This window comes from Maylandia zebra, linkage group LG22 (assembly GCF_041146795.1).
Source record: "Maylandia zebra isolate NMK-2024a linkage group LG22, Mzebra_GT3a, whole genome shotgun sequence".
Classification (NCBI taxonomy): Eukaryota; Metazoa; Chordata; class Actinopteri; order Cichliformes; family Cichlidae; genus Maylandia; species Maylandia zebra.
Genome location: NC_135187.1, coordinates 34,006,303 through 34,028,818, shown reverse-complemented (window position 1 = coordinate 34,028,818; position 22,516 = coordinate 34,006,303). Strand labels below are relative to the sequence as shown.

Genomic DNA, 22,516 nt, shown 5'->3' with positions numbered 1-22,516 from the left:
GTGAAATAGCAGCACTAATGTGAATCAATGCCAGGGGCCTCTTAGCTTTAATGATCTTCCTTAAGTAACAAGGTAAAAAATGGCCCTCTCCCTCTGGATTTTGAGGATGGTTCATCTAAAAAAGTACCTCAAACAAATCCAGGAATTCATGGGACCAGTGGGGAATTGTGTTTAAAAAGAAAACAGTCCTGTTAACATTCCCGCCTTGTCTTCCTCTGGCAGTTTCCACTGTGTACATTCCAGTAATTCTGTGTCTTCCATCTGCTGATACTGTATGAATGATCATACTGCGCCTCCACCCCGGGTTTGGAAGCATTGTTCAAACACAATGTATAATATGAATTCTAGCTTTTTCTCATTTGGCTTAATTTATTCAGAAAAGACTAAGTGACATATAAATCCCAGATTCTGCTTCTTTTACGTAGGACCTCCAAAGCAGACTGACTCAACTAAAACAAAACAACAAAAAACAATCAAACAGAGAAGTTATAAGTTCAGTTAAACCCAGGTAACAGGTTTTGGCATTAGGGTTTAAGCCCATTCTGACTGTTGGAATACTAAAGTTCATGGAAGTGTAAAAATGACAAAATAAGGATATATCGTGGTGTATTTTGGCTTTATGGACCATTCTAACTAAAGTTTACATTACAGCAAAAATGTGTAAACTTTCTACCCAATTTGTTTTCAGTTCTGTCTGAAAAACCTAAAAATATATGTTTTGTCTCACAAACATTTCCATTATTTAATGAAACTCCGGTTAGTGGAAAGTTGCAGGAAGCTCTGTCCATGGGAGACTTCTTTAAGTCCAAAATAAATCAAAATGTTTTGCTTGATTTCTCCACAAATACACCGTTTCTGTTCTTTTTTAATTGTTTGATTTTTGAACAAATATTAAAAATGACTAATTGTCTATTTCTGTGCTTTGCACTTGTGGATGACCTGTACCATTAGCACCCAGAGCAGTCTACAGACTGTGTTTGCATGTTTAAGGATTTATTTTCTTACTTGCAAGATCTGAAAAACACCAACATGGGTTATGAGTTATCATTTTAAATACTGCCTGACACACATTACCCTGAGGGAATCTCATAAGTACACATGGTCTGATGTACTATCTACCCTGTCACCACATCTGAACCCGGTCAAACAGGGGAGAATTTGGATTGATGTGTTACACACTCAACTCCATAACCATCAAATCTTTTGGAAGACTGATACAGATCCATCTTTCCAGAGACTTGGAAAATCAATGCCAGGGTACATTGAAGCAAGTAACCGGTCTGTACATCATGTCGTTATGTTACAGTCTGTGGCTGCATGTAGCTGTTACACATGTGCAAAACAGAAATGGAAAATTAAGAGTAGGCTACTGTATCACTCTTTTTAAATATTTGCTAAAAAATGCAACAACCCAAATGTGATAAACTGAAAGTGTATCATGCTATTATCCCATCAACCAAGATCACGTTAGTAACCTTTGTCTTATGCAATGTTTCCCTGAATTTATACAACAAAATAAGTGAACCTAACAACGCTCAGTGCGAAGGCTACTAAGATGAAAAACCTACCTGAGTTAGCTGGACCTGTCTTGCCAGTAACACCACTGACTTAATGGGCCAATTATTCAATTAGCAAGGATGCAGCCAGTCTGACTTCAACGGAAAACTGCTCCACATTTAGTTCATCTTATCCAGTTGCAGTTGACTAGAAAAGATGAGCTAGTTGACAGCTGAAGAACTCGTTTGGGAAACCAACTAAGGCAGCCATTATAATAGCCTTTCTAAAACCAGAAAGACTGGAAGTGTATTTTTTCTGAACTGAACTTTGGCACTTAAACTTCGCAAAGAAATTGTTGCATCGTGGGCTCTCAAACACTCAAAAGTCGGCTCAAACATGTCTGAAAGCCTTTTAGGCATCAACATTTTGATAATGTTTAAAGTCTGTAATCGTCACACATTCACCAGGGCCGGGTGCTCCTGTATTCCTGCTTCTGCTTCACCCACTGGGCAGTGTAGCAGTGCACCCCCACAGCCCATGACCTGTCTTCAACTCTGTCACTCTCCCACAACAGAGGTCTCTGGTTGCCTGCTGGAAGCTGTGAACTGTCCAGAACCTTCATCTCCTCTTCAGAACGACGGGATTCAGGATCTGCGCCCAGGTGTGTTTCTCTCCTGTCTAAAGAGGTAGTGCTGCTTATGCAGTCCTTCTTGGATGTAGAGAGAGGTGGAAGCAAGACAGGCCAGTTCCTGTGTGAACGGGGAGTTGGTAAAAAGGTAAAAGTAAGGGCAGATATGAAACTGAACATTGCTCTTATCCGATTTCTTCATATCTATGGTTGTGTGTGAGGGCTGCTGTCACTCTGCTACCCACATGATGATTATATGTCACACTGTCTCATCAGCTACTCTTGTTATTGTGTTATTTGAGGAAGACAACTTTAACACTGCACCCACAATGTGAAATATCTGTACAACTTTGCTCAAAGCTGCTAAAAACTCTGGTCGCCTGCGCGTAGATTCTTATAGTCCATTAAGGAATTGAAGAGGCTCAGAAAGTCTTCAGATCTTTTTCCCTCATCATACTGATTATTGTGTTGCCAACAATAATCAGATGTAGCATTTAATCCATGTGTCACCATGAATTTAATATTACATCAATAAGCTAATAGGAAAGTCTGGAGATGTGGTTGCATATCTGGTGCATAAAACATGTTCTGAGCATTTTAGAGAAACGGTCCATCATAGTCATCCGTCTGCTGGGATGTAATTCCAATTGAGGCATTTTTGTAATTGTGACAACATTTTGAGGTGTTTCAACCCCACATCTGCACACTAAACCTCCTCATTTTCTTTTTTAATGCCTGCTAACCTCTAAAACAATTGGTGGATCAATGTGTGAATACCTGTTTTGTTGTGAGTGAATACTGTATCCCAATGTGTATGACTGATCCCCTACTGCTCTCAGACCTGAGGTGGCACATGGTGCTAACATGTGAGGAAAGGGAACAGATGAATAATAAAAAATAAAAATGAGAAATTGATGAAACACAGTTTTCCATAAAAAGAATATTTCTTATAATCTGCATTTTTGCTTTAGCAACAACATGACTGCGCTGACTTAACAACAGTGGCCCAATGCTCAGTGCTCTGAGAGCAAACATTCATAATAATGAAAGAAACATTTTACATGTAGACTGTCTAACACTTCAAAACCCAGTTGTGTGTTATGTCTGACAACCACAACTGGGTCAGTGTTTTAATCAGAGCTTAAGATCAATTTAAACCCAAGTGATATTCATGGACACAGTAACTGTGATGAACATGCTCCTCTGCAGTGTGGGGTGGTTCTCGTAAGAGCCAATTTGCTTTACTTAAAGAACCCAGTAACTTTCTTACAAGGATTACCTCTCAAGTGGATACATTCTAAGTGTTGACTACATGAACATAGTAACAACAGTGTACAAACCTGTGATCAAAGGAAACGGACTTCTCTGATGAATCTACTATATATGAAATACATTTCAGTTTCATTTTGCCCAAACAATAGAAAGGAATAAATAAAAGTCATTTAGTAATCAAGGTGTACGTCCAAACTTTGAAGCAGTCTTTTATCTGCCATAGTCTTCAATCAATATTTTGCAATGCTAAAAAAAGTTCAGCCCAGCGTATCATACTGGACATCGTGATCAGAGTGCATTGGATTAGAGTTTGTGGCTATCAGTCAGTGGCTGATGAGTTACGATTATCCTGTCACACAACCACATTTCCAGAGAGGTTGGCTAAATAAGAACAGAAACCAGTGATTTGCTAAATATTTACATTTTCTATTTATTGAAATAAAAAAATAAATAAAATAATAAATAAAATAATAAAAAATTGGATAAAAAAAAATGTTGACAAAATTTTAAATGTAAAATGTAATACCTGCAACAAAAACACTGGGCCAGGTACAGATTTAACACTAAGCTAGATTATGCATTCGTTTAACAACATCAAAACATTTGGGATGCGTGAAAGTGTTATTGTTGTTATTGCGTTTATACTGTTTTCATATAAACATTGTATAGAATGTAGATTAAATTAATGTAATTTACATGAATTTACATCCAAGCATGATGTGGTTTTTAACTGCCATCAACACCTCTACAAAACCTCACCTGGAGAGCATCTGTGCAGCAGTCCAACAGCTCTGGTGTCCATGTGTCGACTGTACAAGTTGCATCTCGCAACTAGACCCTGTTGGCTACTGGAGAAGTAGCAAAAGCCAGCAAGGATGATGAGAAGAAAATCAAATAAGATGGAGAGCAAGGCAGAGAAAGGAGAGAAGACAGGCACATGTTTGGATGGAAGAAAGAAAAAAGAAAAAAGAAATGACATAATTACACAACTCAAAATATAACAAACAGAAAAAATGCATGGTATACTGTTGAAATAAAACACACAAAAAAGAAGAATGGAAATAAGACTCGCAGCCTTAATTTACAATATCCTGTTTAAGTATCATTTCTGTGTGTGACAAAATGCAATTTCACAAGAGCAGTTTTGTGGCAGGTTGTTTAATGAGTTCTAAAAAAGTCAAGCAGATAAGACACGGCCATCAAGTTCCAGTCTGTCGTGCTGATAACAAGAAGGCCAAAAGGAGTTTGTTCTCTCCTCATTTGAGTTGAATAACTATTCTAGCAACAACAGACTCCCCATTCATAAGACAAAAACAGGCTATTTATTGAGCTAAGACACATCAGCCATTCCTTTGAAGGGAAGGAACAGGCTGGTCAATGAAAGCCTAGCTGAGATCTATTAAGGGAACTATTGATGACAGAAAGACGAGCCAGAATCAATCAGAGGGACAAAATAAATGGAGCACAATGGGTGACGAAAAAAGGGGAAAGAGAAGAGAAAGAAGGAGAGAATGAAAGGAGTCGGTCAGCAAAATAATTACAAATTACAGGAAAACTGGAGCCACTAATCACTACAGTGAGAGATCTGGACCTTGTTCTACTCAGAACAACAGTATCTGACTAGTTTTGCTGCTGGTCTTAGTGGCCACTTTAACCATGCATTCAAGAGTACACATACAATTTATATAACTTTACACAACTATTAGTGCTATTAACATACCACTTACACTTATTTATTATATTCATATTATATATATGACCCATTTATGTATAAAGCACCTATAACAGTGTTGTATCTACACAGAACCGACAAAAACAGACAAATGTGAATAGAACAACAGAACAACAGATTCACAGATAAAACAGCATTTATTAGCATTTTTGAGGCCATTTATTAAACTAGCCTAAAAAACTACCTACAGCAGATGAACAGCATCTGAAAGTTGGAACCTGAAAGAGGAATTTGGCCTTTTAATTGCACCATCTATGTAAACCTCATCAGAAATGGTCTCAGCCGCGACTAACCTAAAAACAGCTGGCCAAGCTGGAGGTGGCAGAGGTGAAGATGTTAAGATTTTCATTGGCAGAGACCAGAATGAACAGGATTAAATATTAGTATATCAGAGCGGATTGGAGAAAAGGTTAGAGAGGTTGAGACGATTTGGGCATGTTCAGAGGACGGACAGTGGACATACTGGACAAAGGATGTTGAAAATAGAGCCGCTAGGCAGGAGGAAAATAGGAAGACTTTAGAGGAAGTCTATGAATTTAGTCAAGGATGGCGTGCACAGGGTTCGTGTGACAGAAAAAGATGCTAGTGTTAGGATGACATAAAGGCGGTCCATGTAAACAACTGACTGTGGGAATGACAACGGTGTAATCCTGCTTCGTCTAAACCGGGCACCCTCTACACAGGTGGAACAACATTTGCAGATTGTCTGCTAAGTGTTTCTTCTCACAGATCCAGCTTTTCTTTGTTACTGAGGCTGAAACTGTGGGCAAATTTCATTTGCAGTAACTGACCTTGACATGATGTTAAGATGTGTAAAATATAGATTTCCATAATGCAGTTGCAGGTGAATTTTACAAAAAGAAGTGCGTTACTTCTTACCTGGTGCGTCTTGCTCTGCAGCGGTCGCTGAGAGGTGACTGTGGGCTCTGGTTCCTGTTGCAACCAGGGGAAGAAGTTGGAGTGACTCGAGGGGGTGCCCTGCTGGGGGAGCATCCCACGCTGAGGGATTTGGACCACTGGGAGGCCACCGAGCGCTGGGGGGAGTGGGGAGGAGCAAACGGCCAAGGAAGACTCTTCTGCTCCTGGCGAACAGCTAGACAGAAAAAAATATGTACATACTAATAGCACTAATTGAGAGCATCATATTTTATAGGCTCTGTGCTTGGTAAAAGCTCACCTTTAAACCCCCCCCAAAAAAACAAACAAAACAAAACAAAAACAACAACAATTTTATAACATTTTTCAAACTTTGGAAAGCCATAAAAGAAGCCTTGCTCCTTGGCTACAAATATCAGCTTACAGAGATTCAAGGTTCTTGAATTTGCACTTTTAGCTGGTTCATCTTCTACCCATAGCCATCATTATGTGTAAGACTGGAGACTAACATTTATATTTTCAACTGATAATCATATCACAATGCAGTTCAAGCCATGGTAAGGAGTAACACAAAGTTACAAGGAAGTTAAGTAACAAAATGCATTACTTTTAGACAAGTAATGTGTAATACATTACTTTTTTGAGTGTCACCGCTAACATGCTATAACCTACAATTTACTCTGCATTTGCTGAGTTAGTGTATAAGATTTTTATTGGTATTACGTGTTCTGGTCTATAGAGGAAGATCAGCTCCAGTCCATTCTTCAATGTTCAGACTTACCATAAAAGGATTTGTGGAAGCTTTTTTCCAGCACATTTTTGTTTATTTCCACAGTTTATATCAGTGTTACCGACAAGGGAAACAAGTGCTTTCTTATGACCGTGTACTTGGAATAGAGTCTTAATGTTTAATGTCAACACTTGGTTATGGCAAAGTGGCACTATGTGACTGTTTACCTTCTCTCTCCATTAAAGAGTAAGGCTTGATCTCTCCGTCTGGCTTTTTTGGGGGAACCTTTCTCAACTGGGCCGCTGCAGAGGAGAACAAACTCAGAGCAGAGGCAGAAGAGGAACACGAGTCGATCACCCCACCCGTCTCCTTACAGCACAGCCCCACATACTGTCCTTCATAAGCTCTGTATGGAAGACCAAAACTGTCTATATTATAAATAACACATTCATTTCATGAGTGCCAAGTTTCACTAGTAGTTAGTCATTATGAGAAGTGAAGACATGCTTCATCAAAAACCTGTCCATTATGTGTCCAACCATTCTTTCTTTATTCATACTGCACCCCCCCCTCCAAACAGCTGGGCGCGACCCCCACTTTGGGAACCACAGCCTTACAGGTCCCTCTTCTGTAATATGCTGACATATATTACATGTATCCATGGCATACATAACACTTGTGCCAAGCGGTTTGCAGTTACATTTCTAAACAGGTGAACTTTAGACTGCAGTGCATATGCATGATACATCAGACAAATCTGATGCTGTAAACTAGCTGATTCTTATGACTGACTGGTCAGTGGGTGACTCTAAAAAATACCAAAAATGGAAAAGTGAGTTGGAATGTTAAAAGGTAGGAAAACTACCTTTTAATTTATGTAACTTTTTTTTAAATTAATATTACATAATAATTTAATGGCATTTTGATTTATTCATTTAGTCAGACAGTTGTGCTCCTCCATACATTTAAACAATGTTTCCTCTGAAAGAACTATTTCTACTTTATCTTACAAGATAGTGTTGTGTCTGTGAAAGGGAGGATCCACTGTCAAACAGAATTCATATATTGATGCTGACAAAACCAGCAGCTCAGACGAGTGAAATATTCTCTCCAAAAATCAATGCAGACTGTTCCTGACATGATTGTTTTGGACGTCAATAAATATATAAAATTTATATACAGTGGAACCCCGACTTACGAAATTAATTCGTTCCAGAGGGTCTTTCGTAAGTCAAAATTTTCGTCGAAGCACCTTTTTCCATCGCCTTTTGAGTGAGGCGATGCTGGCTGAAGACGAAGTTCTAGGTGGAGGCTGAAGAAAGCATACGTAGGCATGCATACATATGTACGTGTACATGTACATAACATTATGGAATTTAATTCTAAACTTTAAAACTAAAACTTACATTTACGTTAATTAATGCATGTACGTACACTGTGCAATGATAATTATTTAACATTTTTTTAAACTCGCTCATATTTATGCCTTATGCCGGCCCCATTATGAATCAACGATAGGCTACTTGCAAAAGAAAAGCACATGAAATAGCGCACTGCAACAACAATACGTCTTTCACGTGGAACAGCGAAACGTATTTTGCAAACGGATTTTGTTACACGGGCATTTTGTCGTACTGCAGGCAAAAATATTGCCGTTAAGTGCCTTCGTAATTTGAATTTTTCGTTAAATGGGGTCTTCGTAAGCCGGGGTTCCACTGTATTTGATTCAGCCAGGCAAAGTCTTGTTTTTGTTCTGTTACCTGAGCAGTCTGAGTTAGCCAGAATCCAATATTTAAATTTTGTTTTTTATTTGCAAGTCTGTTTTTAGCCTACTCATGCTGTTTTAACTATAAAGACAATTCTTTCAGGTACCTTTGGCACAAAAAGAGCACATCTCTGGTTGAAAGGATTGGTAGCCTCTGTATAAGACTCGTCATAATAACAACAAGACATTTTATACATTCACTTCTTTATAATCACTTTGTGCCCAATTTTTATGTAAATCACAACATGTTAGCTTTTGTATAATTTTCCAATGCTCGTCTAAACGGAGCGGCACGCGGTGGAAAAACATGGTTTCCTTGGATTCAGCTAATCCTGAAACCTATATTCACGTTTGTGTCAGTTTATTAATTCCTTTGAGTGTCCTATGCTGGGCATACAAATGCAGCTTAAGGAAGGTAATGTATTAGTGGTTCTGTGCTATCAACTTCTATGTCAAAGACTATTAATTAAATTTGGTAATTTGAGGCAGATGAGCGTCAACTATCAACAGGGGGCACAATACAAAACTATGTTACTACCATGAAGCTCAAAAAGGTCAAAAGTGTTTCTTAAAATGATTTTTGCTTGGCATCTCGTCCTGTTCTACACTATAAAGCCATCCTAATGATGTCAGAGGTAAACAAAATGCAGTATAAAGAGGCTACCAATCTTCCTAACCATGATCTTACTGCTCGCAGTCATTACAATAATGTAGTCATACAACACACTTTAGCTGTTTTTAACAAAGTGACACATTGGAGGTTCAGGAAACAAGCAGGTATCAAGTGGTCTGTGGAGTTTAGGAGTGGTATACAGGGTGTGGATTTCTCTCTGCAGTTCTCTGAAACCCAGGAATGTAGGTTCAATATATGACATGATACATCACACATGCCATATACTGTACCAATGTAGCAAGGAGATAAAGTAGGGGAAATAATGATTTAATCCCCTGTTGAATTTGTAAGTTTGCTCACTTACAAAAAAATGAACAGTCTCTAAATATTATAGAAATTTCACTTTAATGTAGAAAGGAATGATATCAAGCAAAAAAGCACAGCTGCCCACAGAATCAGTTTCTTCCATTCAAACTTCTCCACCACCAGCAACACCAAAGAGCTGTCAAAGGATGTCAGGGACAAGACCGTAGACCTGCACAAGGTTGGAATGGTAGATCATAATCAAGAGGTTTGGTGAGAAGGTGACAGCTGTTGGTATGAGCTCAGTCATACCAACATCAATCTCAGTCTGCTCCCATTTTGGAACTCCATGCAGGATGACTGTAAGCTAATAAAGTCCAAAACTCCACAGCAGGCGCTTGTTAATGATCTGAAAGCAGTTTGGAGCACAGTCACCAAAAACACAATTAGTAAAACACTACGCCCTAATGGACTGAACTCTTGCTGCACCCGCAAGAGCGCCTGCCACAAGAAGGCGCACATACAGGTCTGTCTTAAGTTTGCCAGTGAACATCTAAATGACTCAGAGAAGGCTTGAGATAAAGTACTATCATCAGGAGCCAAAGCTGATTTCTCCGGCATTAACTCGACCCGCCATGCTTGAAGAAAGAGAAATGCTGAATATGACTTAAAGAACACCATCCCCACAGTCAAGCATGGAAGAGAAAATATTATGCTTTGGGGCTGTTTTTCTGCAATGGAACAATTTTACCACATACTGTAAAATCTAGGACAAAAAGACCTTCTCCCAGACAGAACACTAATACTGTCATTGTCGCTTCTGTCATTGTCACTGTCAAGTCATTGTCTCAGCATGCTAATGAAACAAAACATAAGTTCCCCTGTTCCAAGAAGAAGTAGAGCACATTCAGATAATGCCTAGTGAAACTCCAGACTTCGGTTTTATAGAAAATCTGTGGAAGGAGCTGTCAAGTGGCAGCAAAAAACTTTCTGTAAAGAGGAGTGGGCCAAAATGTGTGCAAACCTGGTGACCAACTACAAGAAATGCCTTACCGCTGTGCTCGCAAACAAGGGATTCTCCACCAAGTAATAAATCAAGTTTAGCTTGGGAATCCAATACTTTTTTCACTCAATGGCCTAAAAATTAATTTTCTCTTGTGTAATTTTTCTGTATTTTTGGTTGATCTTCAGTCTCTCCGTCAAAGTGAATCTACCATTAAGACTGTTCATTTCTTTGTAAATGAGCAAACCTAAAAGTTCATTAGGGGATTAAATGATTATTTTCCTCACTGTATTTACACTGATGGGAAAGCTAACCTGAAACGTAAGCACTGACGTGTGAAGTTATACTAATTATGGGACAGAGGAATGGGACCAAGATGTATGAGGGGGAAAAAAAAGAAAGAACAGTCCTTACAAAAAGCTGTACACCCTCTGATCCCTCAGAGGAGAAGAGGTTGACCCTGGGAGAGTTTGATGAAACAAAATATTTTGGAACTGGAATGAAAGCACTGCAGCACTCTTTTTGGGTTGAGTGCCACGTTTAAACTTGCATATCTAAAGGTTCTTATATACTCATTGTAAAAGGAAAGCTGACAGCCAAGCAATTCTATATCAGTGGAGAACCAATTCCAACAGTCTTAGAGAAGCCCATAAAGAGCCTGGGACGGTGGTATAATGCAGACCTCAATGATACGTGGCAACTAGAACAACTAAGGCAGAACTTGGCTGATGACCTCAAGCGGATTAACAACACTGCACTCCCAGGGAAAATGAAGCTCTGGTGCTTCCAGTTTGGGTTATTACCCAGAATACTGTGGCCGCTGACAATGTACGAGGTCTCACTCAATCATGCCAATCGACTAGAGAGGCTAGTGAGCTCCTACGTTAAGAAGTGGCTTGGACTTCCCAAATGCCTCAGCAGCATTGGACTCTACAGCGACGGGATACTGTCATTGCCTATCCCTAGCCTGGTTGAGGAGGCTTGAGATCTCACTGGGTGAATTGGGAGAGTGTGGAAAAGAGGAAACTCTTATGGAGTGAAATCTGGGGCATGGAGTCTAATAGACTAAGTTTCATCATCCGAGCGACATATGATGTGCTACCTTCCCCAATAAATCTGCAGCTGTGGTTTGGAAAGGACCCATCCTGCCCCCTTTGTACAGTCCCAGCAACACTCAAGCACATCTTGGTTGGTCTAGCCTTACTCAGGGCTGATAAATATGGAGACACAACCAGGTCCTCAGGTGTCTAGCAGAGAAAGTTGTGTGCAAAAGAAAATCCATCAAAGCTCAACCTTTCACGAACCAAGACGAGCGTCAGTTTTCATCAACATTTGTCCGGGAAGGAGACAAGCTGAGGACAAGCCCCTCAACCCCAGACCTGGGCCCGCTGAAGGTTGCTAGGGATTGGCAGATGCAAGTGGACTTGGATCAGAGGCTAATTTTTCCCACAGAGATCGTAACAACAACTTTGCCACCAGACCTCGTCCTTTAGTCTAACCCCCCAAAACTTGCGTACGTCACTGAGCTGACGGTACCATGGGAGGAAGCAATTGAGGAAGTGTTTGAGCGTAAGAAGCTGCGGTATGCCAACTTGGCAGCTGAGGCAGAGGACAGAGGCTGGAAGATCAAGGTGCGCCCGGTGGAAGTGGGGTGCAGGGTCTTTGTTGCCAGCACAACAGCAAAGCTGCTTAGAGAGATTAGGATCAGAGGACAGGCGCAACGGCAGGCTATAAGAGAACTAGCTAACACTGCTGAGAGGACCAGTCACTGGCTATGGCTAAAAAGGGCTGACATCACTTGGGCCGCTAAGGCAGTCAGCTAACCGCGAGAGAAAAGAAATATTCCGCTCTTCTCCCCTCTACTCTTCTTCCCTTTTCTGGGAGACAGTGGGGAGGTAGAGCGTACAGCCCGATCCGGCGGGGAGGTGTGGGAAGCCAGATCAGGCGCCCCCTTCTGGCTCTCCTCTCTCCTATCTTGTCCCTTTTGTCTCTATCACCTTTTCTATCCCTTTGAAGATGTTAGGCTCCATAAATGCTGAAGAGGTAAGTATTACTTCTCAGTTGCAGTGAATAGATAAAAAATAAACTGTAGGAAACTAAACAGAAGAAAGAAGAAGAGAAATAACAAGTTAACATAAACCAGTGACACACTCCAGAGCCTGATCAACCCTGGCAGGGCCTCCTTGGATGAGGGTGTCTAGTGATAATGGCCGAAACACCCGATGAATCAAAGGTCCACTACTGACGATGTGTACCAAATTTTAAAATGATAAACTAGATCAGATCTCTAATCCCTAAACCTAACCAAGGAAAGAAAATGGCAGATTAGCCTGGGTAAAAGACCGAAAGTTGAGGCACACAACGATGCGTGCTGCTGGCAAAGTTTCTGGGCCGCCTTTCCTCATAACAGCCATCACTCAAGAGTCTCTCCATCTAAAGCAATGCATTATCAGGGACTGTAACATCTAGTCCTTTTTACTGAATCATTGATGCATGCTCAATCATCCAGGTAAGGAAATCCCCAGAAGCTGATTATGTTCATCTGTATGTAGCATTTCCATAGGAGAAATGTTTCATTACTCATCCAAGTGACTTCTTCAACCGCAGCTGATTGGGGAAACCTGCAGTCAGTGGTGCTAGTTTCAGTCATTATGCAAATGCTGTTTAAGGTTGGAGAAACCTGCAGTCAGGTGAGATTGATGAAGACACTTGGATGAGCGACGAAATGATTCCCCCACTGGAAACGCTTATATAGTGCGTTTCTATTCTACCTGAGCACCCAAAGCACTCTATGCAGCTTCTCTTGTTCATCTGGTCACACAAGCACATATTCATACATCAATCGATGAATCACAAAACAAGTTGGGGTTAGTATCTTGTCTAAGAATATTTGGCACACAGAGTGGGGCAGTCAGGGATTGAACCACCAACCTTCCAATTAGTAGATGACCTGCTCTACCCACTGAATCTACTGCAGGTGGCTTTTTTTCTTCCACAAAGACACATGTGACAAAACTTTGTGTGTTTACTTTGTGTCTAAGCACCTGTTTACTTTAAAACTACTAGATGTAGTGTGTTAAGTATTATATAACTGAACTCATACTGTTCTTATACTGAACCACCAGTGTTGATTAACATATCCAGAAATATCAAGAATGCTAAGAAAACACAGGCTTCACCAGTAAGAATTTCATTTTTGGAGCTGCTTGTTGGAAGACACCTTATAACTTATGTTAACACAAAGCAGATATAATTTAATAATCGCTTGCAGAACCACAGCAATGGGATCAAAGTGGCAAAAAAGTTACCTGCTCTGTTGAGGAAGAAGCCTTCAAAAACCACAAAGTTATTGACCTGGACAGAATAATAAGAAAACAGATCACTAAAATTTCTTATGAAGTTAACTAGGTAAGTAGATAACCATCTGTGTCCTGACAGCCCCTGCATTTCCAGTCTTAGTGGTGTGTCCACCAATAACATCCCTACACTGTAACCTATGATGTAACCTGATATGCAACTCCTGAGAAAAGTAATTGCAGGTCAGGTTGACACAATTGGCAACAATTTTGAATGGGTTGGTCAGCACTGTCAATTCCTCCTGTGCATTTCCAGCTACTTTTTCAACGCAGTTTTATAATTTATCAGTAAGAGAATAACAATCACAGTCTCAGTGTAAGGAATAATAATGATAGCATCAATATAAGGACTCACAAATGTCAGAAAATTCCTGGTGAGAGATGAAACTACCTGAATGAGGGAATGCACAAAAAAGTGGAAAAACTAGAGGGACAAATAGGTTTGCCCCCAAAAAACTGATCACATCAACAAGCAAGAAGCTAGGAAGGAATTTCTTTTCTGTCTGTTGGCTGCATATGAAACTTTGGGAGATGACCCAATGATACTATACCAGCAAAAATGCGGGCAGCAATGTCCGCCACTTACAGTTACGTTACAGTCTCTAAAAGGTCTAAATCAGGCCTTTGTAATTTCCTCATTTGAACTTACAACTCATCTCATACGTAGTCTTTTGGGATCCAAGTGTGTAACTAGTGTTGTCTAGCTTATATTCTGTATACATCTTTTAGGTCCATCTCACTGTGTTCCTTCTGATGTCAGTGCATGCACAGGTGTCACCACTTTTCAAATCAGGGATTTCCTGATTTTTTTTAATGTTTAGGAAGATTGAGAGTAGTAATTAGTTGATAATGTCAATTTCTATGAATGGAATCCAGTATAGAAACTCTTGTTTGATCTTTGGCATGAAACGGCAAAACTAAATTTCATTAAAAACACATGAAAAGCAGGCTGATAACTCCCCCTTTGTCAGATGAGTTACATGTATATTTTTACTGGAACCCTACTGTTTAAATTCAAGTAATGCAAATACTGTAAGGTGATATAATTTTGACTAATTTGAATTGTACATTGGATGTTTTTGTCTTGTGCTGGCACTGTTTTTCTTATTTTGGACCCTTCTCTTCTCAGTCAGTTTCTTATCTAAATTTACCTTGTCCTAAGATGTAAAGCTATTAACTGATTATATTATATAAACAGGGGGTACCCTGTCTTCCCAGAAATTCCACTACAGATAAACTTGTAAACAACCATTTATTTTACAATAGAGAAGTAGCAGTATTAAAAATAGCCAAAATTGAAGAGAAAGAGGAGGGAGCAAGATTAGCCTAATTATAGCCATGATAACAAGCGAAGCCCCACTAAAAGTCAAATGAAAAACTACAGGGTTTTCTTTTGCTCTCCAGAGGTAATAAAGATTTGCTTTAAAAAGTGTAATGACTGTGTGAAGTGCAGCCCGTACCTGAGGAACACTCTGCGTGAGGCAGTAATGCTTTGCCAGGAAAGACAGGAATTTAGGTGAAGGCCTGTCATAAGCCATCAGCACTGGCTCTAAATTCTTGTGCTACAGGTGGGAGATGGAGAAAGACAGAGAAACAAAAACATGCAATTACCAATAAACACACACAGCAATGACCTGCAATACTAATGTCATCATTTTAGGTACCACTATCACATCATTCCAGTTTTTAGCTCTTTTTGTGAAAGGTCTGTTTCAGATGATTTCAGGAATTCCTAAAGTATTCTCTACCTGTAGCATGAAGTTAAATAGCTCAAGCCCATAGCCATTTCGCTGCAGGTTCTCTGCTATGTAAAAATCCAAAACACAGAGTGGTTCTGCCTCTACGTGCACACCCTGCCGGTCCTGTGGAGGAAATATAGCAAGCATACCTGAAAAGCCTTTCAGAAAGTCAAATACAGATCACAGCAAGGCCGAAAGGAAAGAAGTTAAAAGGAAATTAAAAAAAATATAAGTGACTCACCAGCAAAAATAACTTCTTGTAGCCAACCTTCAGAAATCCCACAACCACACCACGTCCCCTGCAGTTAGGAGACAGGAATAGGGGTTAGTTTGACTTGGCAATGAGTAATACAAATATCTACTGAGGTGAGCTCCTGTGATATACATTAAAAACAGTGTCTTTTATGTCTCAATGCTACAGTACATGATTTGTCATTTCAACATGACTCATCTGACCAGGTCCCGCTGGAAAACACCAACTCAGTCAATCCAGAGAGAAACAGAGAAGCTGAATAATAAGTGAAAGCTGAGGAAGGGATATGAGATGTACCCGCTGCTCTCTCCATTCTTAAGAAGATAGAGCTGATGCTTCTGGGTCTGCAGCTTGGAAGCACTTGTTATAGGTGCTGTGAGCTGTTGGGCCTGAGGGAAAAAAGAATGGGAATCTTAAAAATAGAAACAGATGTCGTTGGATTTTGTCAGTTGAGCTGACACCATTCTTTGCAGACATCAATGTCAAAGTTCAAGTTGAAAGCTATACATACACACTACCAGTCAAACATTTTGACACACCTATTCATTTAACCAGGCTCGGAGGGGGGGGGGGGCATCTGCCTTGACCGGTAGGATTCAGGGTCACCTGATCCATCCACCTGAACTTTAGGAAAAAGTTTTAAGCCTAATCTTAAAAGTAGAAATAGTGTCTGTCTCCCAAAACCCAAAGTGAAAGCTGGTTCCACAGAGGAGGGGCCTGAAAACTGAAGGTTCTGCCTAACAGTCTACTTTTAAATACTATTAGAACCACAGGTAATCCTGTAGTCAGACAGCGAAGTGCTCTAATTGGGTTATATGGTACTATAAAGTCATTAAGATAAGATGGGGTCTGATTATCTTGTATGTGAGGAGGAGGAGGAGGATTTTGAATTCAATTAATTTATGTATTTATTGGAACTTTTTCAGCGTCACTCCAAGATAGGACATTTCTGATTTCAGAGATATTGCACAAATCGAAGAAAGCAGTCCTACACATTTGTTTAATATGTGGATTGAAGGACATATCCAGGTCAAAAATTACTCACAGTGTTACTGGAGGCCAAAGTAATGCCATCGAGAATAAGTATCTGGTTAGATACCATATTTCTAGGAATTTTAGGGCCAAATACAATAACTTCAGATTTATCTGAATATAGAAGCAAAAAGTTAGAGGTCATCCAGGTCTTTATGTCTTTAAGACATTCCTGCAGTTTAACTCATTGGTGTGTGTTATCTGGCTTCATGAACAGATAGAGCTGGGTGTCATCTGCATAGCAGTGAAAATGTATGCTATGTCTTCTAATGATGCTGCCTAAGGGAAGCATGTATAATGTAAACAGAATTGGTCCTAGCACTGAACCCTGTGGAACTCCATAATTAACCTCAGTGTGTGAAGAGGACTCTCCATTTACATGCACAAACTGGAGTCTATTAGATAGATATGATACAAACCACTGCAGTGCAGTACCTGTAATACCTACAGCATGTTCTAATCGCTCTAATAGGATATTATGGTCAACAGTATCGAACGCTGCACTGAGGTCTAGCAGGACAAGCACAGAGATGAGTCCACTGTCAGAGGCCATAAGAAGATCATTTGTAACCTTCACTAAAGCTGTTTCTGTGCTGTGGTACATAGCCGATTATTAGAGATAGGTTGATCATATTTAAGATTAAAGCATTAATTAATGGCAGGACTTCTTTGAGCAGTCTTGTAGGAATGGGGTCTAAAAGACACGTTGATGGTTCGGCAGAGGCATTTACTGAAGTTAGCTCATAAAGATCGATTGGAGAAAAAGAGTCTAAATAAATATCAGTGGTACTGAAAGTAGCTGTAGATAATGCTACAGCTGTGAGATGATTATGAGCATTTTTTTCTCTAGTGGTTAAAACTGTATTTGTGAAGAAATTCATCAAGTCATTAATAGTTAACATTAAAGGGATGGTTGGCTCAACGGTGCTCTGACTTTTTGTCAGCCTGGCTACAGTGCAGTAAAGAAACCTGGGGTTGTTCTTATTTTCTTCTATGTGTTTGTCTAGTCTCGTCTAACTCTAACCCTCAAAGAGTTTCCCAGTCTTGTTCTCTAAAACCTAAAGAATTATGGATTTTATCAACTGGTCCTGTAATGGAATTGACACTCTGCTAGGCTTGGGAGAGCCCGATTGTCCTGCGGAGACGTTTGCTGCCGGATACTCGATGGTCAGTTGCGTCGTGTGTCTGGCGACACTCTCGATGGAGGACAATGAACAACATCTACCAATTTGAAACCATGATAACAGAGTTCGGGCTGATTGGAGCTGGCTTGGACCTGGTTTATCGAAGAACAGGAAGCGGCTACAGCTGTTCAAGATCCCATAAGGCTGGCCGACATGATAGCTGATTGGCTGCGAGTACTCAGACTGTGTTTTGAACGCAATATGGATAAGATCTTGGAGAAGAACAACGGGAATTGAGAGAACTGGTGACCAGTGATGGACATTAGACCAACTGTAAAAATTGGATGCAGTTGTTCGCACTAAACCCAAACATTCACGATCTTCACTCATGCGGCTCCCCTGGCGCCAGCTGAAGGCCTGCCAAGGTTGAAGCTGACTGGAACAACAAATTCTTCCCATGATAACAGGATTGTTGTCAGAACTCTTTGCCCCTCCTTCAAGGCCACCTGGGTCCACTGGAGACTGTTGACTGATGCTTAACCGGGCGTGGTGACACGCACGAAACATGTACACTGATACGCCCTCACTATCACCCTCCCTACCCCGGATCCAACGCATCCTCCCAGCCGATGTGGACACCGGATCAGCTGGAGGCGTAATCGAAGATTGCAGCGGTCCCAGATCAGCTGTACACACTGGAATACTCTCCCATGTTGCTTGTCTGTGTTTTATTGTGCTATGGTGTGTTGATATCTGTGCATTCCTGTATTATCCTTTTGTTTTACACCTAGCCTGACCTGTCTCCCCAATGTGATGTTTGTATTGTATGTACGGTTGGCAAGGTCTGTCATCTCGGTTGTGGGCAACTGCAACTGACAAATAAAGGCTATCTCATCATCATCTCATCTCATCTACAGTGATGAAATTTACTCCCCACTACTGTGTAATCATTATTGTCAATTATTATTATTATTATTATTATTATTATTATTATTATTATTATTATTATTATTATCATCATCATCATCATCATCATCATCATCAGTAATTGTTATTAGGAAAACATCAGACAAGAGAGGCTTTTTGGGAAACACTGTTAAATGTTCAGTTTCTATGCCATGTGTTAAAACAAGATCTAGAGTGTGATTAAAGTGTTGGGTGGGTTCTTTCACATTTTGAAAGAAGCCAGTTGAGTCCAATAACAGATTAAATGTCAAGGCTTTCCTTTGGATGTTAAAATCACCTGCAATAATCATTTTATCCGAGAGGAGTACTAAATCGGATAAAAAGTCTGCGAAATCAGACAGAAACTCCGTGTAAGGCCCAGGAGGACAATGGTTTATAACAAATAAGACTGTTTTTTGAGTTGTCCAGCTAGGGTGGACAAGGCTAAGCATCCGGCTTTCAAATCAATTAAATCTTGGTCTTTGGTTGATTAATGGTGTGGAAGTTTGCTGTGGCCTCTGCTTCAAGAATGCTGATAGTTAGTATGACTCAGTGTTGATTCATTTAAACTAAATGTCCACAGACAACATCAAAACAAAAAGAAGGAAACAGAAAATTGCGCAAAAACAAAAACAAAAAACCCCCCAAAAACATAAAATCATCTTTGAAGATCTGTGAAAATCACAAAATCAATTTCAGGAACATACCTATTATGTAATAATACATAAAGTCTTGGAATAACATTCACATTTTTATAACTCCCCAAATTTTGCATTAGAGAACAATTTCAACTAATTTAAAGAGAAAATTTCTGTCATACCATTCCAGTGGTGGATGCTTAGATTTAAATTACATGTCAGCATACCAGCAAGCCAACCCTCTAAGCCAAATACTGAAGCTTCACACTTCTTTGTATGCTTTCCCCCCTATTGTATCATGTCAAAATGAGCAGATCTGCTTCTAAAGATGCTCATATCTGACACAGACACTGCCTCTTACCCCCATTTGCTCTACAAACCTTCTGTTTGGGCAGCCAGTCAGATGGAAGCTGTCCTAAAGGGACTGTTGGCCTTAACAAAAAACAAAGTACAGGAGCTAAACAAAGGATGAACTATGAACTGAGTGGCCATAATGGAGATTATTGTGAAAAGTGAATCAAAGCAGCAAAGCGAAACTACTTTAGTGGGTAAAAGAATGAAACTATCTAGTTAGACATTACCATATTTATTCCCTTTTAAGAGTCACATAAGACAAGAGAGAGTGCATAAAAAAAGACCACTGACAGCAGACACAATGTGAGTTGGGTGTCAACTAAGTATGCAAATGAGGCATTCGGATTCCAATTCCTGCTGCTACTCATCCTTAGTAAACAAAATATGTACAATGGACAATGCACAGCTATAACAGATGGAAGAATGATCAGGCCTTACAGTGTATGCGAATGATGGGTGCTTTCAACAAAATAATACTTTCAGTCATCCAGCAAAATTCATACTGGACTTGCTTTAAAACACTTAAGTAAAATGATGATATTGTGACCAAAACTGCATAATTACAATTCCATTAAATATATGAGGGCGTGAACTGGGTTATTGTTCTTGATTGGAAATGGGAGCTTCTCTAATCCATCTGCTTGCACTTACCTGAATCTGATCTGAAATATAGAGTCACAGACACACAGACTGGCTGAAACAAACATTACAGCAGAATGCTTTTTCTGTATTAATACACTCATTATCTGCTATTGAGTGACATAAGTGAATTTAGTGTTTCAGTTAACAGTCACATAAGATTATTTCATGTCCCAACTGAACTGGAAAACACAGCTCAAGAAATACTGAAGGTAACATAAATAGCAATATTTCGATGTCACCAATCAACTATGCATTGTGATTTTGACTGGACATGTCAGGCGATACACTGCGATGTTACTTCAGTAGACAGTGTACACACAAACATAAAAGTTTGACTTGTGGGTTGACTTGTTTAGAAGATGATAGTGTAAAGAAATTCATAAAGAGCTGACATTAGCTTGTTCTAAAAATAAAAAAAGGAAAGCAGCTGTTCAGAGCAGTCTGAATCCTGAGCTTTTGACTAAAAGGAAAATAGTAACATACATATGGCAGATAATAAAAATAGCAGAATATTCCCTTTTGACATGTGTCTTTACACAGAAAAGTAAGCGGACTACACAGACTCACCTTTGCTGAGGCCCTCCCAAGTTCATCAATAACTGTGGCTATGTGAGCTTGAAGATCTGGCCTGCAAAGAAATCGCAGAGCAGAATATTATTAGATAAGAGGCTCATTTTCACTTTTTATATTCCAGACACTCTACCTCTTTCTCACAGTACATCTAAATGCAGGATACCAGATGGCCCACAGGCATGATAAAAGTCTGTTTCCCTGCCTAAACAGGCCACTTCTGTTCATTCATGTTTATTTTTTCTAAAAAAAAAGGGGGCAGTGTCCCTGACTCCTTGCTTTTTCACATAGGGCCAGATAGATCAGCCCAAGAGGTCACAGATTTGTCATTTATGTTCTATTTGCATTATACATGGTTCTGCTTACAGTTGAGGTCAGATGTTTACATACATCCATTATAGGCATGTCATGATGTAGAATGTGACTTGTAGTCTGAAGACATCTGACTTGTCAAAAAGAGCAGTCATTAAGACCAGTCACATCCTGGCAAGCTTAAGCCTTAGTGCACCTTGTGTGGGGCACACTGCTGAACAACTAAGCAATTTCCTGTCATCTGACGGTGATAGTTTCCCAACTACTTGTACTTATGTGCAATTGTTTGACTTGGTGATCTCAGAATCTGCAGTTGTTTAGACATGGCTCCAACAGATCTTCCCAACTTGTGTAAATCTACAATTCTTTCTTCTTTACTGAGATCCCTGGGGTCCAATGAGTGCTGTCAATCAAATCTTTCTTATGGAGGAAAAGTGGGACTCAATTATGATCACCAATGAAAAGTCAATAAGCCTTGGCCGTGTAAACTTAAAAAGATATTGTAGCACCACATTAGAATATTTAAGTAAGTTTAAGTACATATTTGAGCCTGTATGTATATTTTTGGTATTGTGCTATGTAAGCCTGAATTGAAAACCTGAACTGAACCGAGTGTCTGACTGTAAAATACTATCAAAAGGATTCGAAAACCTTTGAAACTTGCCTTCCTGCAGATTTGCGGCCTGCAACCAAGGTCTGGTCCAAGACAGAGATCCTCTCGGAGAATAATTGGTTTATGTCAAAAGGAAACTCCATAGTAAAAACTGGCAAGGCAGCTATGATGTTATCAAACTGGCTAAAGCTAGCTAACGGTGCACGGCCACTCTCCTACTGTCTAACGAAGATAGCTTGTTAGTGCAAAGGCATCAGAGCTCACTGATAATAGCCCCAGAACAACGCTTCGAAATTGCACTCACAGAATTTGAGAGATACTACATATTGCTCTAATAGTTTCAAATACAAACACTTGCTATATACATGGTGACTGCAGCTCTATTGTGTCTGTATGACTACGGCTCAGTCACTCCCTGGCAACATGAACCGTAATATCTGTAAAAGACGTTGTTGTCAATCTGATGTACACACACTGAGCTCATTTAAGCCGAAAAAACGTGTTTGAAGATTCCCAAGA

At 39.8% G+C, this 22,516-nt stretch overlaps 1 protein-coding gene across 12 annotated transcripts; it reads right to left on the bottom strand.

Annotated features, from left to right (window-relative positions):
* Positions 1-597: 597 nt before the first annotated feature.
* atat1 (alpha tubulin acetyltransferase 1) lies at positions 598-22,428 on the bottom strand. 12 transcript variants are annotated; one of them, XM_076879723.1, is made up of 13 exons: positions 22,049-22,428; positions 21,070-21,130; positions 16,065-16,156; positions 15,756-15,813; positions 15,524-15,637; positions 15,236-15,337; positions 13,728-13,773; positions 10,834-10,879; positions 6,963-7,037; positions 6,009-6,222; positions 4,157-4,242; positions 2,903-2,984; positions 2,010-2,246 (listed from the first exon to the last, which is right to left on the bottom strand). In XM_076879723.1, the coding sequence occupies exons 1-13, from the start codon at positions 22,138-22,140 to the stop codon at positions 2,142-2,144; spliced, it is 1,173 nt and encodes a 390-aa protein (XP_076735838.1). In that variant the 5' UTR covers positions 22,141-22,428; the 3' UTR covers positions 2,010-2,141. The 12 variants fall into 12 exon arrangements, 9 of the variants coding, with proteins under 9 accessions (XP_076735837.1, XP_076735836.1, XP_004560991.1 ...); XM_076879722.1 differs by lacking the exon at positions 2,903-2,984 and having other exon boundaries at positions 598-2,246; XM_076879721.1 differs by lacking the exon at positions 10,834-10,879 and having other exon boundaries at positions 598-2,246.
* Positions 22,429-22,516: the final 88 nt, after the last annotated feature.